At 39.2% G+C, this 18,667-nt stretch overlaps 1 protein-coding gene across 1 annotated transcript in view; it reads left to right on the top strand.

Annotated features, from left to right (window-relative positions):
- The first annotated feature begins 814 nt into the window (after positions 1–814).
- The window catches only part of Zmpste24 (zinc metallopeptidase STE24), a 53,722-nt gene continuing 35,869 nt past the window's right edge, over positions 815–18,667 (top strand). Inside the window, exons 1-4 of the mRNA XM_020171673.2 lie at positions 815–1,173; positions 3,368–3,514; positions 9,248–9,334; positions 17,858–17,974. Coding sequence (XP_020027262.2) covers positions 1,045–1,173; positions 3,368–3,514; positions 9,248–9,334; positions 17,858–17,974 — 480 coding nt within the window. The 5' untranslated portion in view covers positions 815–1,044. The remainder of the gene's footprint in view (positions 1,174–3,367; positions 3,515–9,247; positions 9,335–17,857; positions 17,975–18,667) is intronic.

Genomic DNA, 18,667 nt, shown 5'->3' with positions numbered 1-18,667 from the left:
GGGTCTCAAAAGCTATTTGCCTACGCTGGCCTCGAACCTCCTGATCTCAGCCTCCTAGGATTATAGGTGTGAACCTGCAGCACCCGGCTGTTTATTCATTTTTCACTTTTTAAAGAATTAATTGGTTTATTATTTTCGTCATGTAGCCCTGGCTGGCTTCAAACTCGCAGTCCGCCTGCCGCGGCCTCCGGAGTGCTGAGATTACAGCAGCGTCCCACCACGCCCAGCTCATTTCCGGTATTTTTAACCAAGCTGTCCTTTGGCTTGCTTTAGGGCACACTCAGGCAAAACGCCGCCTGTGACTACGGCTGGCGTGGGCGTGATCTGTAAATGAAAATACTTATCACCTTAATATGCCTGCAGCCAGACATCTAGTACAGGCATTTGTAACACCGTGTTTCTCTCTTAAGGCATCGCGAGGCTGCACCCACCGCCGTCTGAACAACGCGAGTTTATAGGAATGAATATTAGAGATTGAGAAGTCACTTTGCCATCTTTTCCAGCTACCTCAGGGCGGGAGAGGGGGAGATCCCACAGTCAGTTTCCGCTAAACCGGACCACCAGTCTGCTGGTCCCAAGCGGGGAAAGTATAGCAGAGGCAGCAGCTCTCTCCCGGCAGCCCACGGACCCAAGGGAATTGCTACTTGGAAGGCTAGAAAGCCAAGGCGGTGACCTCATAGCTGGGCAAAGGAGGAAAACCGGAAGTCAGACCAAGAACCCCGCGCAGGGAGGGGGAAGAATGTTGGTGCAACACCGCTCGACGGGAGCCGGAACTCGGCGTCTGGGCTTCCACCCTCCTTGGGCCGGAAGTGGGGAAGGTGGAGTTGTTCCTTTTGTAGCAGAAACTAGGACGCCCCACGGCAGTAGGCAAGGGGAAGAGTGTTTTTGTGACACTGCTGGCTGCGCGGAGAGGGTGGGATGAAGGCGGGTGTCTGTGAAGAGGCACTCGGAAGGGACCCATAATGCTGTGACACCGCGAAGAGTCTATGAGGGGACAGGTGTCGGTGTGGCACCGTTGCACGCTGAAGAAGCCGGTGGAACTGGATGGCCATGGGGATGTGGGCGTCGCTGGACGCTCTGTGGGAGATGCCGGCCGAGAAGCGTATCTTCGGGGCGGTGTTGCTCTTTTCCTGGACGGTGTATCTCTGGGAGACCTTCCTAGCACAGCGGCAGGTGAGCCTTGCCACGGCCCACCTGACCCCGACCCCGGACTGCCGAGGCCAGCCTCGGCCTCCGGTTCGACCGGTAGTTCCGCCCGAAACTCCTAACTTGTGCAGATGGCGGCTGAGGCTTTGGGGGAGGTCTTGGTACCTCAGGGAAGTTTTCCGCAGCGTTATCATGGCACGCAAGCCTGTTACGGCCTGAAGAAAGGGAGGGGCTGCCCCGTCGCCAGCGGGGGCCGACCCCAGGGCCCGGCCCAGCTTCCTGGATCTTTGGCTGAAGCTTTCAAAAGGAAGATGTAACATGTTAAGAGTCACAACTTCCCCGTGACATTCATGTTATGCTTAGCCGCAGGATTGGGAAAACATTTTATGAAAATATTTTGCGCTCCTTACAAGGACTTGCACACTTAATTTTAAAAATTCTCCTAAAGTGAATATATTGTTTTTGTCCAAAAGACATTTTATTGTTTTTCATAAAAATATCTTCATTGTTTTTGTTAAAAATTTTCAGTAGTAAAGTGGAAAGTGAAAGTTAATAATTCCCTGAAGATAGCCATAATTAACAGCTTGATAGATGAGAGATTTGAACTTTTAAATGACACCAACTTTAATTGATAATTTTATTTCAATCTCCCACTGCTGGTTTGCTTTTCTTCTTTCCGTGATGATGGTCATGAAAACCTTTCTCTTTTTAACTGCTGGGATTATTTTTCTTCATCATTGAAGTCTTTTTTTCCTCTGCAGTTTTCTCCTCTTGGTTTACATTCTGCATGAATCTACTTACATTTTATATTTTTTTGCGGTGCTAAAGGTGGAACCCAGAGGCTGGAGCCTGTCAGGCCAGTATTGTATCACTGAGCTGTATCCCCAGTACTGAATTATTATTATTATTATTATTATTATTATTGTTATTATTTTGCGGTTCTGGGGTTTGAACTCAGGGCCTTACCCTTGCAAGGCAAGCACCACAGGAGCCACTCCACCAGCCCTGAATTAATTTTTTAATGGGAAATTTTCATTTTTCTGTATGTGACAATGTCAGGATTGTGTTTCTGTCTCTTTCTTTAGCCCAGTATATTCAAAGGTAAGTGATAAATTGTTGGGGGATGGAGGCGTGGCTCAAGTGGTAAAACACTTGCATAGCAAGCACAAGGCCCTGAGTTCAAACCCCCCAGTACCACAAAAATAAATAAATATTTTAAAAAGTGTTAAGCTGTCCGTATAGATAGGTGCTTTGACATAACTGTTAAATAGCTTCATTAGTGTAGAATCTTTCTGACTTAGAGAAGATCCTCTGCATATAGTAAACACACAATATAGGCTGTCAGAATTGGAGGGTGAGATACTGAACATCTGTCTTTCTTTAATAACAAGCTTAGTTACAGTAGTCTTTGCTGAATTATGCTTTAATTTATACTTTGAGCCACTCCACCAGCCTTTTTTGTTTTGAGTTTTTTCCAGATAGGGTATCCTAAGCTATTTGTCCTGGCTGGCTTCGAACCTCAATCCACCTGACCTGTGCCTCCTGAGTAGCTAGGATTACACGTGTGAGCCACCAGCGCCCAGCAGTGCTCTCAGCTTTTATTGACACACAATATAATAGAGAAAGCATTTGTTTTAGAACTATTGTAGAAGATGCAGTCTATTACAGACTTTGTTATCTGTTCCCTGTGTTATGTCCCAGGGGCTGAAATTACCTTTTATTTGGCATTATGATAAAGTCACTCCTGTCACTCTGTTACTCCTCAAATTTCCCTTAATTTGGCTTCTAGGGCCAAATTTAATTACCAGCCACAGTATCTGTTAATACTTGTGGTTAGCATGTTTGTTGATTCTCTTTTTCATGAATTTTAATTTCTGTTATAGGATGTACACTATACTCAGAACCAGTGGTAACCTTTGTGATATTACAGCTTTAGTTTGCAGAGGTAAACTGAAGTGCAAAGGCAGCCTTGATTGTTATTCTACTTATTCAGTCAGCTAGTCTCAGTTTTCTCGTTTTTCTTTCTGCTTTTACTTTCCTCCATCAGTTATTTCAGTGGTCAGTGTACTTGACCAAACGCAGTATTTGTGTATGTATGAAACAAGTTCTTTTGGCTTACTCGACAAATTAATTCTATAAGCCCTTCAGGGTTTGATCACAAATTACTATTGTAATAAGCAATTGACGATTTTGTTAAAGTGTTTTCTTCAAAATATTTCAGAGAAAGATTTATAAAACAACAACTCATGTACCACCGGAGTTAGGACAGATCATGGATTCTGAAACATTTGAGAAATCTCGACTGTATCAACTGGATAAAAGTACTTTCAGTTTCTGGTCTGGACTCTATTCAGAGGTTGAAGGCACTGTGAGTAATTTACTTCTTGGAGAGATGATCTCCCAAATTGTTTAACACTTTGTGATGTTTGTTTTCATTTTTGTGGCACAAGATGGTATAAATGCTTATAAGTTCTGGAATACTTACTTAACCTTTCTTTTTTTTTAAAGTTCTAGGGATCACATCCAGGGCTTTGAGCATGCTAGGCAAATGACCTGTCACTTAGCTATAACCTTTGTTATTGATAGTACTATGTGTGAATAAAAAAAGGGGAAATAAAACTTTTTAGTCAGCTTAAAATTGCAGAATGTGGTAATTGTCACCTGAAGACGTGTTGCAAGACGTGAGGCTGGGTAGTACAGAGCATGTAGTATAGAGTTTTTCCATGATCTCCTCTCTTCCTGCAGCCTTTTTACACATTTTTTTCCTTAGTTGCCCTCTTCATGAAAAATTTTAATATCACAGACATATTGTATATCTGTTTCTGTACTGTGTATATGTATATTTGTGCTTTTTACATAAAAAGTAACATTGTTTTTTCCACCTTTTGGAACAATTAATAGTGTATGGTATAAAAGTCCATAGTAGATTCTGAGTTCTTATCAGCTTGAGTGTGAGTCTCAGCTCTACCACAACAGTTGTGTGAACGTAAACAAGTCACTTGATATTTTTGTGCTTTAGTTTTCTCATCCATAAAAGTGGCATAGTAATAGTACTTTAATACTTCCTCATTCATAGTGGGGTTTGTTTTTTTTTTTTGTGGGGCTTGGGTTTGAACTCAGAATTTTGCACTTCGAAAGCAAGTGCCCTACTGCTTGAGCCACTCCTCCAGTTCATTTTGCTTTGGTTATTTTGGAGATGGGGTCTCCTGAACTGTTTGCCTGTGGTGGCCTTGAATCACCTATCCTCCAAATCTTAGCCTCTTAAGTAGCTAGGATTATAGGCATGATCCACCAGTACCTGGTTTCATAGTGTTGTTGAGAAGATTAAATTAGTTTGTGTGTGTGTGTATATGCACATGATATTTAGAACAGTGCCTAATCCATTGTAAGTGCTCCATAAGGTAGGTAGGCTACTACTATTTTTATCATCCTGATCATCCTTATTATACCTCCAGAACTCTTGGATCTTCCAGTTCCAATAAGATTCAGAAAGATTCTGAAATCTGTGAAAATAATTGAGATTGGCACCAATTGTTTTATAAGTAAAGAAGCTAACTGTATATAGTTTTGTTAAATAATACAAAATTGTCTAGCTAAAATATTAAGGCAAGTTACTAGAACGTATTCTTAGTTCCTTAAGGTGGTGGAAAATAAATGGCAAAACTTCTGTAAGAGTTTTCAAGATAGGGTTTCACAAACTGTTTGCCTGGGCTGGCTTCAAACCTTGATCCTCCTGGTCTCTGCCTCCTCAGTAGCTAGGATTAGGATTACGGGTGTGAGCCACCAGCACCTGGATGGTTTTAATACTTATTTATTTATTTTTCTTTGGTACTGGGGTTGAACTGAGGACTTTGCGCTTGCTATGCAGGTGCTCTACCATTTGAGCCACACTTCCAACCCTTATTTATTTTTATTTTTTTCAAATTCAGGGTTTTATATTTGTAAAGCAGGTGCTCTACTGTTTGAGCCACTCTTCCAGCCCATATTTTCTGTTTTGTTTGATGTTTATGACAGCGAAATAGAAGGGATAGGCATTATTCCCTTTTTATGGGTGAAGAAGTGAAGGTTCAGAGAAATTAAATGGTTTACCCATTAATAGCCAAGTAATTCTAATGAGTAGGAGAACTGGGTATCAAATTCTGCTTTTTTGAGTCCTTAAAATTACATTGAAGAAACCATTCTGAAGCTCTAAGCTTAGAGTGCAACATGAATGTGCTAAATTTATCCCTGGGGAATTAGTAGCTGCATTAACCATTTAACAGGATCAAATAATGTGTTACTTTGAAAACCTGTTCTGTTTGAAAACAAGTTCATTAATTCCAATTTTAACTTGATTAAAATTAATAGGTTTGTGGGCTGGGGGTGTGGTTTTAGTGGTAGAGCTCTTGCCTAAAAAGTGTAAGGCTCTGAATTCAAACCCAGTACCACCAAAAAAAGGAAAAATGAATAGGTTTGTGTGTTTTTGTCACAAAGAATAAGATTTTAGCCTTTTTTTTTTTTTTTTTTTTTTGATGGTACTAGAGTTTGACCTCAGGGCCTCATACTTGGTAGGCAGGCTCTTTACCATTTGAGCCACTCCACCAGCCCTGTTTTTTTTTTTTTTGTTGTTGTTGGGTATTTTCCAGATAGGGTCTCATGAACTGTTTGCCTGGGCTGGCTTCAAACTGGGATCCTCCTGATCTAGATTCCTCCTAAGTAGCTAGAATTACAGGCATGAGCCTCTGGCACCCATCTTTGGTGCCACTTTTCACATAAATGTGACAAAGCACCCAGAGCCTCTCTGAGAGAGACTTTGCCTGATCTCGTACAAATGTCTATAAAGAGCCTTTTCAAGAAATGGAATGGTTGGGTGTTGTGGCAGATGTCTGTAGTCCCATTTACTCAAGAGGCTTAAGGAAGAGGATTGCTTGAGTGCAGGAGTGATTTGCCTGTCAAGAAATGGCTGGGAAGTGGAGAAAGGCAGAGTAGAAAAGTTCAGATTGTTGGCTTCTCCAATTTCTACATGTTTCTGCATGAAGCTTCACCTTTTTGAGCCTCATTTTTCTCCCTTGGAATAAGTGGATAGATATCTTGTACGATTTTGAGCAAGGAGTAAGTGGGTAAGATAACATAAATGAAGTGCTTTCGTATGGGGCTCAGCACATAGCAAGCACTTAGTCACTGAGTGTCTTTGGGCAGGCTACAAACTTCTCTGATTTGCAGTTGCCTCATCTATAGAATAAAGGTGATTATACTCCTTGTCATGCCTAGTTTTCAAGACGGTAGTGAAATAATGTATGTAAAAGCACTGGAATTGCTTCTGTTGGACTCTTGAATTCTTTTCCTAGGACATCCCCAGGAGTGTGCTCAGTGAGATTATTAATAGAGAAAGTTTCACTGTTGTGTATTGCAGCCTCCAAAGTAAACCAAGCAAGATTTGGAATAGCAGTTTCTAAATGCATTCATAAATCATTTAAAGTTCATATTAAAACTACCCTTGATATTTATTTAAAAGCTGGACTTTTAATAATTGGTGTTTTAGCCTTTTACCAAAAACATTATAAATCCTTATTTCTACCTTATTTATTAGTATTGGGAATGGGATGAAAGAAATGCCATCCCAGGTCAGTTGGCTCAACAACTGGAGCATATGCCAGAGAGTGGTGCCATAGATTGTCTACTGGGAACAAGTTTATTTACACCTGAGATTGAGTTAATTGTAGTAAAGTGAAAATGCCTGAACATAGAGTTAGGCAGAGCCTTTAGAAAGGCAATTTATTTAAACAATGATTTTTTAAATGTTAGTATCTTATCAGATTCACCTGGAGACTGCTGGGCTCCATTTGCAGTGTCTGATTCTGTAGGTATAGGTTGGGTCTGAGAATTTTTCATTTTTGACACATTCCTAGATGCTGCTGCTTCTGTCCAGAAACCATATTTGAGACCTGTAATATTAAACCAATCCAACATACTGGGAAAAATCTAAAAGATGGCACAAACTTGTAATCCTAGCATTTGGGAAGTAGAGACTGGAGGATCGCCATTTTGAGTCCAGCCTGTATTACAGAGCAAAATGAGTTCTACAGAATTAGTATTAAACTTTTTTTTTTTTTTGGTGTGGGGGTGGAGGTGTGCTGGGGATCAAATCCAGGGCCTCTTGCTTGCTGAGCAAAGCACTTTACCTCATATCTAGCCCTGGAAGTAGAGTTTCTTACACATGCATTCTTTTCACATGTTGAGCTACTTCCTGGTTCCTAATGTTGTGGAGATTTGGTGAATGTATGTGTTCACTTTATCTGCCCAAGACAAAAGAGTGGTACTGAAGGAAACCCTGACTCCCACCTCAGAATTTATCTTTTCCTAACATAGAGAATGAAACAGGTACCCCATTCTTTCCTATAATTTGGTAAGTAGACATGACTCCACTTCTATATCAACACTAATAGTTTAGCCAACCTTGGTAGGTCACACATATTGCCCAGATATACAGGAGGCTGAGCTAAGAGGATCATTTGAGTCCATGCATTCAAGATCAGCCTGGACAACATAACAAGACCTTGTTTCAAACCACCAAAAAAGCCCTAATACTTTGTCCTATCTGAAAAGGACAGTTTCCTTTCATGGAAAAGATAGGGTATGAAGTCATACAGTATGGCTCAGATTTCATCTCTATTATTCATTAGCTGTGGGATTTTGGACAAGTTGCTTAACCTTTCTGAGCTTAGTTTCTGATTCATAAAATTTTATTGTGGTCACTTAGTAAAATTTTTTATTTACATATTTTATTTGAACTGGGTGTGTGGCTCAAGTTGTAGAGTACCTGCCTAACAAATGTTAGACCCTGAGTTCAACCCCCAGTATTGCCAAAAACAAACAAAAAATTGTTAGACCACTTATGGTTAACACATAATGTTGTCAAATTAGGGTACAATGTGATTTTTTTTTTAATTTCAGTGTACTATTTTGATACATATATACATTGTATAAGGATCATATCAGGATAATTAGTTTGTCTATAACCATAAATACCATTTTTTGTGATGAGAACACTGAAAAACCTTTCTTGTATCTATTTTGAAATATACATTATTATTAATTCTAGTCATCCTATTATGCAAAAGAATACCATTCTATGACTTTCTCCTTCTCCCTTATTTATTTTTAATTGGCACATAATGTTTATACATATTTATGGGGTATTGTATGATAATTCAGTACATGTATATAATCTATAATGATCAAATCAGAGTAATTATAATTTCTGTCTCAAATATTTATCATTTCTATGTGAGAAACCTTTGGACTCTTAATAGTTATTTAAAAATATATCATAAATTGTTATACCTGGAGCCAGTGGCTCACAGCTGTAATCCTAGCTACTTGGGAGGCAGAGATCAGGAGAATCAAGGTTCAAAGCCAGTCCCAGGCATAAGAAACCTGCACTGGTGGTTCATGCCTGTAATCTTAGCTACTCAGGAAGCACAGATCAGGAGGATTGAGGTTAGAAGCCAGCCCCAAACAAATAGTTTGAAACCCTATCTTGAAAAAACCCATCACAAAAAAGGGCTGGTGGAATGGCTCAAAAAAGGGCTGGTGGTAGAGTGCCTACCTAGCAAGTGTGAGGCCCTGAGTTTAAACCTCAGCACTATAAATAAATGAATGAATGAATGGTTATACACTGTAGTTACCCTGTCCTTCTATAGAATACCTGAGCTAATTCCTCCTACCTAATTGTATTTTGGTGTTTGTTATTTAACCTATGTCCAGTCTTCCCTTCATCCCCTCCCAGTCTCTAGTGACCACTATTCTGCTTTCTTTTATTAGATTAATTTATTTAGCTTCCTCAAGTGACTGAGGCCTCTGGGTTTGTTTTTTAAAACAGCTTTATTGAGATACAAGTCACATACCATATAATTCACCCATATAAAGTATTTAGGCAAAAACGTTTTAATAGTATCTCAATGGTTTATATTCTTCTAAATGCGTATTTTATCCCTAATAAGATAGGTCTTTTTTTTCACCCTATAAATTATTTTTTTCCTTTTTTTTTTTATTGCATATTCTTTCAGATGATAGTTTCTAGTAGTGTTCAAATGTGACCAATGTATGCTTTGTTTTATAGTTTATTCTTCTATTTGGAGGAATCCCTTACCTCTGGAGACTTTCTGGGCGATTCTGTGGTTATGTTGGCTTTGGACCAGAATATGAGGTATGTATTCATTACCATACATTGATCAGAGTCTTTTTTTTTTTTTTTGCTTGGCAAGCTTTATATTAAAATTAACTTTTTAGCTCCCACCATCATTCATCTTGCTTCTCTGTCTGCCCAATCCTAGTCTGCCCATGTGTTAAGATAATGATATTTATTATAACAAACCCCCAAATTTCAGTGCTTATTGTAAGTTTATTTCTCAATCACATAATAGCCTAGTGTTAGGATTTTTGTGTTTGGTTGTTTGGTTTTGTGGTACTAGAGATTGAATCCAGGGCCTCGTACATGCTAGACACACACACTACTGCTGAACTACATCTTCAGCCCTGGTATGAGTTGGGGTGTGTGTGTGTGTGTGTGTGTGTGTGTGTGTGTGTGTGTGTGTGTGTGTGTGTGTGTGTGTGTGTGTGTGTGTCTGTGTGTGTCTGTGTGTGTGTGTGTGTGTGTGTCTGTGTGTGTGTGTGTGTCTGTGTCTGTGTCTGTGTCTGTGTCTCTCCCTGGGGTTTGAACTCAGGGTCTCAGGGTCTTATGCTTGCTAGGCAGGCACTCTTACTGTGTGAGCCACTCTACCAGCCCTTTTTTGTGATGGTTTTTTTTCAGGATAGGGTCTCAAACTATTTGCCTGGGGCTGGCTTCTAAACTCAATCCTCCTGATCTCTGCTTCCTGAGTAGCTAAGATTACAGGCATGAGCCACCAGTCCAGCTTGGTGTGAGTGTTTTTAATTAGCAAAGTACTATTCTGCCTGGTAAGCCAGGGAGCTGGTCTCTTTTCGTTTTAGGGGTTTGTCATCGAGGGCTCTATCTCCAAAATTTTTTGTATTTGCATTGCTTTTTTTTTGTAAGTTTTAGCAGGGATTTATTTTAGTATAACAGGATAAAATATAGATGGGAGTTGGGGAGGGAGAAAAAGAAAGAGAAACAATTCCTGTTCCTCATGCAAGAAACAGGACGCAAAGACTCCTTGGATTCACATTTCATTGATGAACCAGTCATTTGATCTTACAGATGGAAGGGAGCTAGGACATACAGTTTCTAATTAGGCATCTGCTTCTTAGGAACAACTGTACAGTAAAAGGGGAAGCATGAATTTTGTTGAACCCACACTAAACAGGTACTTTGTGTCAGAAACATTTAGCAGATATCAGCAAGGACAGAAAACCTTGTCTTCTAGAGTCTCCATTGAATGGCTTGAATTGACCATCTACTCTTTCAGGAATTCCAGTTACTAAATGGTGTCAAACTTGAGACTTCCCATCTGTAATGTATTCTATAGCACTACTTCCTGACTTTTTCCTTGGACATTGCCAAGTCTTTACCTCCTTCCTGATTGTTTACTTGGAATAATGGACCTCCAATGTGTATAGGTCCACTGGGCTTTAACTGCTCACCCTGTGTCCCTTTTCTGCATGCCCTTTTCTACGTGCCCTTTTCTAAAGCAGCTAGACTCTTAAGACCTCTTCTTCCAGTGCAGTCTCTGTGTCTCCATAGGCTGAGTTTTTTTGTTGTTATTTTGAACCCAGGGCCTTGCTCTTGCTAAGCAGACAGTCTACCACTTGAACCATACCCCCAGATATTTTTGTTTTTAGTTATTTTTTAGATAGTGTCTTTGTGTTTTTGCTCAGACTGGCCTCGACCAACTTCCTACTTACATTCTTTTTTTTTGGCAGCATGGGGTTTGATCAGCTTCCTACTTAACACCTCCCATATGCAGGGATGATAGGCTTGTGCCACCATGCACAGCTTATTTGTTGAAATGCAGCTCACTAATTTTTTTGCCCAAGCTGACTTCAAACTCTTGATCTCTGCCTCTGGAATATCTGGGATTACAGGTTGAGCCACTGTGCCTTGCCTTTTTTTTATTTGTTTGTTTTGAGACTCAACCTCCTGAGTGCTGGGATTATAAACGTGTGCTACCTCTGTCACTGTTCAGTGAAGTACATCACCTTTTTTTTGTTTTTTCTTTTTTTAAATAAAAGCACTATAACTATCTCATTTTACTTACTTGCTTATTTTTCATCTATCTTCCTGACAAGAATTTTAAACTCTAAGGAGACAGAGATTGCATTTTCTTTTCTGCTACATCACCAGTATTTAGAACAGTGCTAGTTATGGAGTAGTTATATTTTGTAAAATAAGTGAAAACAATCTCTATACATATCCTATAAAAAATTTTCTTTATTTCAATGGGATATTTTATCCCATTCTGATGTTCTGAGGCATGATTTTTTTTTTCTGACAGCAGAACTGGGGTCTGGACTCAAGGCCTCTTAGGGCCTCGCGCTTGCTGGGCAGGCACTGTTATTGCTTGAGCTACTCCGCCAACCCATGAGGCATGATTTTTGTATTATCAATGTTTTAGAGATATTTACCTGTCAGTTTATGTAGGCCTTTGTTTTCTTTAACGCTGCATGGCATTAGCAGTCCTTGTTTTGTATAGTTTTATATACAAATTTCATATATACAAATTTCAGTTATCACATTTTACTAAAATAATACCAGTCTTTCAACCATATGGCTCACATTTCAATTACTATAGTATATCATGTGAGAAATTACATAAAGTACAAACTTCACTACTAGCTGTTTAGTCTTAAGAGCACTATGTAAATATCAAATGCTAATAGTAATTAATAACTAGTCATTTCAGTTTTTTTCAAAGTCTTTATCAGTGATTGGTTGATTGTTTACTGCATATCAGTTATTCAAAGTATAATGCCATTTTCTCTTCCATAAACCCCATATGATATTTTATAAAAGTGAATGATTGAGCTGGGCACAGTGGTACACTCACGTCATCCTAGCACTTCGGAGACTGAGGTAGGAGGCTTATGAGTTCCAGGCCAGTCTGGGCTACATAGCAGACCTGTCTCAAAAAAAATAGAAGGTGAACTTTAGCTTATCCTAGATGTTGCCATTTACTTTGTTTGGCAGAACTTCTTGCTTTTCCAAACTACCAAGAGGTCTCATAATCAGTGTCCTTAGTTTTGGGCTGTGAGATACGGCCTAGCCCTTCTTAGCAAGTAAGTGATGGCCCTAATGACTCAGAGTGCTTGGGAATTCTCTTCCACATCCAGCATATGAGATGGAATGAATAAGCTCATCTCAGATAAGGAATGAATAATACCATTATTCAAGATGTGTTAGTCTGAGTCATTCCCAACTTCATGGTGTAGGACTTTATTTATTTATTTATTTTGGTGGAACCAGAGTTTCAACTCAGGACTTCATGCTTACAAAGTAGGCACTCTACCACTTGAGCCACACCTCTAGTCCATTTTGCTCCAGTTATTTTGGAGATGGGGGTCTCATAGTCTCTTACCTAAGCTGGCCTCAAACCTCGATCCTCCTGATCACAGCCTCCCAAGTAGCTAGGATTACAAAGTTGAGCCTTTGACTCCTAACATGTTGCAGGCTTTATAATGTTCAGTGTCCTGGAGCCTAGAAGTGTTCACTTACAGGGATAGAGCCCAGGTCTTGTTGCCTTTGAGAAGCAATGGTTTACAACTCTTTCTCTCACTTCTCAGCAGGCCTTATTTCTAGGATATTTTCTAGAATATTTTCTCCTTTCTGGGTTGGTTTGGAAACCTTTCTTTCACTTTCCTTTTTTGTAGCTGGAATATTTTTCCTTAATGACATTTTGAAATTCTAACTCACACTGGTTAGTGATGGTGTTGCTCAAGTGGTAGAGCACGTGCCTAGCAAACATGAAGTCCTGAGTTCAAACCCCAGTACTGCCAAGAAAAAGGAGGATGTGAGCTCAAGGCCAGCCTGGGCTACATATTGAGACCCTGTCTTTAGAAAATAGAAAACAAAAATAAAAGAAGTAATCACGTTGTTTTAAATTAATTCAAGACTCAAACAAATAATTTTCATAATAATATGCAGAAGGAGCTTGAACTCTGGCATATATTAATAAACTTGGGAAAATGTGGGATGTTTCAGAAGACTAGTAAGCAGAGCAACTGGATTTTCTTTCTTTTTGGGGAAGGGAGCAGTAGTGGGGATTGAACTCAGGATTTCAGTTGCTCTACCACTTGAGCCACACCCTCAGTTCTCTTGCTTTTAGTTTGTTTTTCATCTATGGTCTCACACTTTTGCCCAGCCTTCCTGGGACTGCAGGAAATACTCCCCCTATTTCTACCTCCTAAGTACTGGAATTAATAGGCATGCACTATGCCCAGCCCCTAGATTTTCAAAAGTAAAGATGGTAGGCTCTATGGCATAATGTTAAACTTGGTATCAGTACCTTACCAAAATTATGTAAGGCAGCTAGGCGCCAGTGGCTCATGCCTGTAATCCTAGCTAGTCGAGAGACAGAGAGCAGGATGATTGCAATTTGAAGCCAGGCCAGGCAAATAGTTCTTGAGACCCTGTCTCAAAAATGCCCAAAACAAAAAAGGGCTTGCTGAGTGGCTCAAGTGGTAGAGCACCTATCTAGTTAAGCAGAAGGCCTGAGTTCAAACCTAGTACCAACAGTAACAACAAATATGTAATATATATATATATATATTTTTTTTAGTACTGGGCCTACACCTTGAGCCACTCCACCAGCACTTTTTTGTGATGGGTTTTTTTGAGTTAGGGTCTTTCCACCTGGCTTTGAACTGTGATCCTCCTGATCTCTGCCTCCTGAGTAACTAGGATTATAGGCATGAGCCACTGGTGCCTGGTGTAATGCATTATTAAAGAAGAGATTTATGGACTTTTAAAACAAGAATGGAGCTTAATTACATTCCCAGAAAACATTTTATAGTTAATCTGAAAGATTAAAGATAAAAGGAACAGCCAGAAAAATTTTGAATAAATAACGAGCAGTACTTCTACATTCAGTTAGTACACAAAATAGGCCTAAATATTTGTAAGATCTTGGGTGGCAGTTCAGTGAGAAAGGTATAAATGATTACTTTTCTTAGGACAATTAAGTAAATATAAATTCCTACCAGAAAAATAAAGTTTTAGATGAATTGAATATTTAAATATAAATGAGCCTTGAATGTACTAGGATGAAAACAAACTATGCATTTTTAATATCTCACTTTTTAAATACTTGACACCAAAGGTAGAAACCATGAAGATAAAATTTAATAGGTTTATATTTTAAATTTCTGTATGGAAAAACTGGTATTAGCAAACTTAAAACGCACATTATAAACCAGAGGGCAATTGCCACATGTGACTGTTTAAAAATTAATAATTTGGCCAGGTGAGGTGCCAATCCCAGCTACCTGAAAGGTGGAGATTAGGAAAAACAAGATTCAAGGCAATTTGGGGCAAAAAAAAAAAAAAAATAGTGAGGAAACCACCCCCCATTTCAACAAACAGATTTGGGCATATTTGGTGTTTCCAGCTACTGGGGTGGGAGGAGACGGGGGAGCACATAATAGAATTGTAGTCAAGGCCAGCCCTGCTTTCAACCCCAAAAAAGCATGAGATTGGGCTGGGTGTGTGGCTCACATGTTAACGTGCCTGCCTAACAAGAGTGAGGCCCTGACTTCAGACTTCGGTTCTGCCAAAAAAAACATTAAAAATTAATTGGACATAATGTTTAAAAAAATAAGAGATCCTATTTAAAAAATAACTTAAAGCAAAAAGAGCTGGAGGGAGATAAAGGAGAATGATGGAGGGGGTGAATTCAATTATGATATATTGTGAGAACTTTGGTAAATGTCAGTTTGCCCCCAGTACAACAATAATAATTTAAAAAAATGGGGCCAGGTGCCGGTGGCCCACACCCATAATTCTAGCTGCTCAGGAGGCAGAGGTCAGGAGGATTCAAGCCAGCCCCAGGTATATAGTTCCAGAAGACTCTATCAAAAAAACCATCACAAAAAAAGGCTGGTGGAGGAATTCAAGAAGTAAGAGCACCTGCCTAGCAAGCATGAGGCTCTGAGTTCAAACTGTAGTGCCACTTGAAAAAAAAAAGAGGGGGGTGGTCCTGGAGTATGGCTCAACTGATAAAGTATTTGCCTAGGAAACACGAGGCCTTGAGTTCAAATCCCAGTGCCATTACCAAAAAACAAAAAATAAAACCATAGCTTAATATAAAAAGAATTTGTTTTTTGGCAGCACTGGGGTTTAAACTCAGGGCCTTATGCTTGCTAGGCAGATGCTCTTACTGTTTTAAGTCACTCCAGTTTTTTGTGGTAGGTTTTTTCAAGATAGGGTTTAGAGGACTATTTGCCAGGGGCTGGCTTTGAACCTTGATCCTTTTAATCTCTGACTCCTGAGTAGCTAGTATTACATGTGTGAGCCACTGGCGCTTGGCTTAGAAAGAATTCTTTATAGAAGTCGTACTTTAGATGAAGGTGAGTATCTTAGAAAAATGGGCAATAACAAATCTACAAAGGCAGAAATTCATTATGCGATTGTTATAATGACATAAATCTGTACTGGCAGAAATTTATTTATTTACTTTAGTACTACTGGGGAGCGAACCTATGGGTTTGTGCATGGTAGATAAAAGATCTACCACTGAGCTACATCCCTACCGAGAAATACATATTTTAAAACAATAATGAATTACTAGAATTTTTATGTTTTTTGTTTTTGCCTCTCAGGTCAGATTGGGGGAGGGAAGAATGATAGGACAGAATTGGTGAGGGATAGGGAAATAATTTCATGCTGCTGGCAGATTGAAAATTAGTACAGTTATTCTTGAGGACACCTTGGCAGTGTGTATCAAAAACCTTTATGTCCCAGGTACTCAAGAGGGTGAGGTGGAAGATTGCTAAAATACAAAAAAAAAAAAATAGAGCTTTAAAAAGTTCATATTCATTGGGTTGGTGGCTCACACCTGTAATCCTGGCTACTCAGTGGGTAGAGGTCAGGAGGATCATGGTTCAAAGCCAGCCCAGACAAATAGTTCGTGAGACCATCTTGAAAAAAAACTTGTCACAAAAAAGGGCTGGTGGAGTGGTTCAAGGTGTAGGCCCAGTACTGGGGGAAAAAAAGTTCATATCCTTTGACACCAGTCATTTCATTTCTCTGAATTGATGAAGAAGAGATGGAATATATGTCTGTAGAGGTTCATTATAGCTTTAAGATTAATGCTATAATGGAAATAGTCTTAAGGGTCCACAGATATATAATGGAATACTCTTAAGCCATTAGCAGTGTAACACAATATATATTAACAATGTGTATTGTTAACTAAAGATGTTCCTAATGTGTTAAAGGCAAGAAAAACAGATATGCAAATAAATCTGTATGGTCTGGTTGCAAATCTGTATGGTCTGGTTGCATTTTTGAAAGATATTTTGATTCACTAGTTTTGAGCAAGGTTCTAGAGATTATTTTTCCTATTTGGGAACAAATACTGGAATAAATCACCCTCCATGTCTTCCTTCCCCTTCTCTTTCTTCTTCCTATGTTTAGAAACTTATATTGACCACATCTTCGCTTCCACATCAAATATACCTTGATAGTGCCTGGTATACTCACTTTCACCTTAAAAGAATTCAGTTTTACTCTGGGGAGTGAAAGAGATAGTGGCAAGATGGTAAGGGGAAGAGTGAAAAGATTCTTGTTTGCATCATTGCCCTTTTCCCCTCCTCCACATTTCCCTTGAAGTATTAGACCTTGTCTTTCATTGTCCTAGAAAAAAGTTTTTAAAGAGAAACCAGACAATTCTTGGCTTTTGATCTTCTAAGGACCCATTTAAATAGGGTCCCTATTGGATTTTGGCACACCCTATTTCCATCTGCCCAGATAGCTTTTTTGAGTCTCCATTATGAGTTTCTTTTGTTGTTGTTGTTGTTGTTGTATACTGGGGCTTGAACTCAGGGCCTACACTTTGAGCTACTCCACCAGCCTTTTTTTGTGATGGGTTTTTTTCGAGATAGGGTCTTGCAGAACTATTTGCCCGGGTTGGCTTCTAACCATGATCCTCCTGATCTCTGCCTCCTGAGTAGTTAGGATTATAGGTGTGAGCCACCAGCACCGGGCTCTTTCATTTCTTTTGGAGCCAGGGCCTCACTGTGTAGCCCAGACTGACCCTGAATTCTACCCTCCTGCCTTTGCCTCCCTAGTATGCCACCGCATTCAGCTTACATTTCCAGTTTCTCTTCCTGGTCCTAAACTGGCTAGTCAGTACCACACATTGGGTACTATTTTCTGTCTCTATACTACTGCAAATTTCTTGAAATTCCTCCTCCTTTCTTTCTTTCCTATCCCAGAAATTTCTCTCTTTCTCTCCAGAGTCTCATCAACTCTGAAGCCCGCTTTTGAATTCGCTAGCAAATGTTGCTGTATTTTCTGCTTTCTTTTAAGCATTTTGTGTGTATGACTTTAGGTAATAAAAGAGGAATTATGTTTTTCTTCTTCTACTCCTTCTCTAGCAAATGAACTTTTTCTGAGGGTAGGGATAATACTACAGACCTTGCATTATCTACAGGATCAAGCATATTGCTTGATATAGAATAAATATTTGCAAATGCTGATCGATTTGTTCCCATGTAGTTCATTTGAAAAATGAATTATATTGCACCATAAAAACTGCCATTTTTTTCTTCTTGTGCTTAGATCACTCAGTCCTTGGTGTTTCTGCTGTTGGCTACACTTTTCAGTGCATTGACTGGTTTGCCATGGAGTCTTTATAATACATTTGTGATAGAAGAAAAACATGGCTTCAATCATCAGGTATAGTAGATAATTTTTTTTTTCCGGTGCTGGGAAATTGAACTCAGCATCTCATACATGCTAAGCAAGCAGTATATCAGTTGAGCTATACTCTAGCCCTCCTAATTTTTTGAAGTGAGATTTTCTGTGTTTTCATCCTGTGCTGGTAATAATTTATATATAATTAACTATTTTAAAACATGAATTAACTGAGAAAAAAAGGAACTACAATATGGTAAAGGTCATAGTTTAAAGTCTTGCTATAAACTCTTTGAGCACTAATGTTTAATGCTTTTTCAACTAATAATATTTAAATGAATTTTTTTTACATGTATACATTTTTTTTTAAATTTTTATTTTATTCATATGTGAATACAATGTTTGGGTCATTTCTTCCCCCTTCCCCCTGCCCCCTCCCTTACCTCCCCCCTTACACCCCCTTACCCCTTGCTACCTGGTAGAAACTATTTTGCCCTTATCTCCAATTTTGTTGAGGAGAAAGTATAAGCAATAATAAGGACCAAGGGTTTTTGCTAGTTGAGATAAGGATAGCTATACAGGGAGTTGACTCACATTAGTTTTCTGTGCGTGTGTGTTACCTTCTAGGTTAATTTTTTTTGATCTAACCTTGTCTCTAGTTCCTGGTCCCCTTCTCCTATTGGCCTCAGTTGCTTTAAAGTATCTGCTTTAGTTTCTCTGTGTTGAGGGCAACAA

Source organism: Castor canadensis, chromosome 7 (genome assembly GCF_047511655.1).
Source record: "Castor canadensis chromosome 7, mCasCan1.hap1v2, whole genome shotgun sequence".
Taxonomy (NCBI): domain Eukaryota; kingdom Metazoa; phylum Chordata; class Mammalia; order Rodentia; family Castoridae; genus Castor; species Castor canadensis.
The sequence above is the reverse complement of the archived record's forward strand: the minus strand, read 5'-3'. Positions and strand labels throughout refer to the sequence as shown.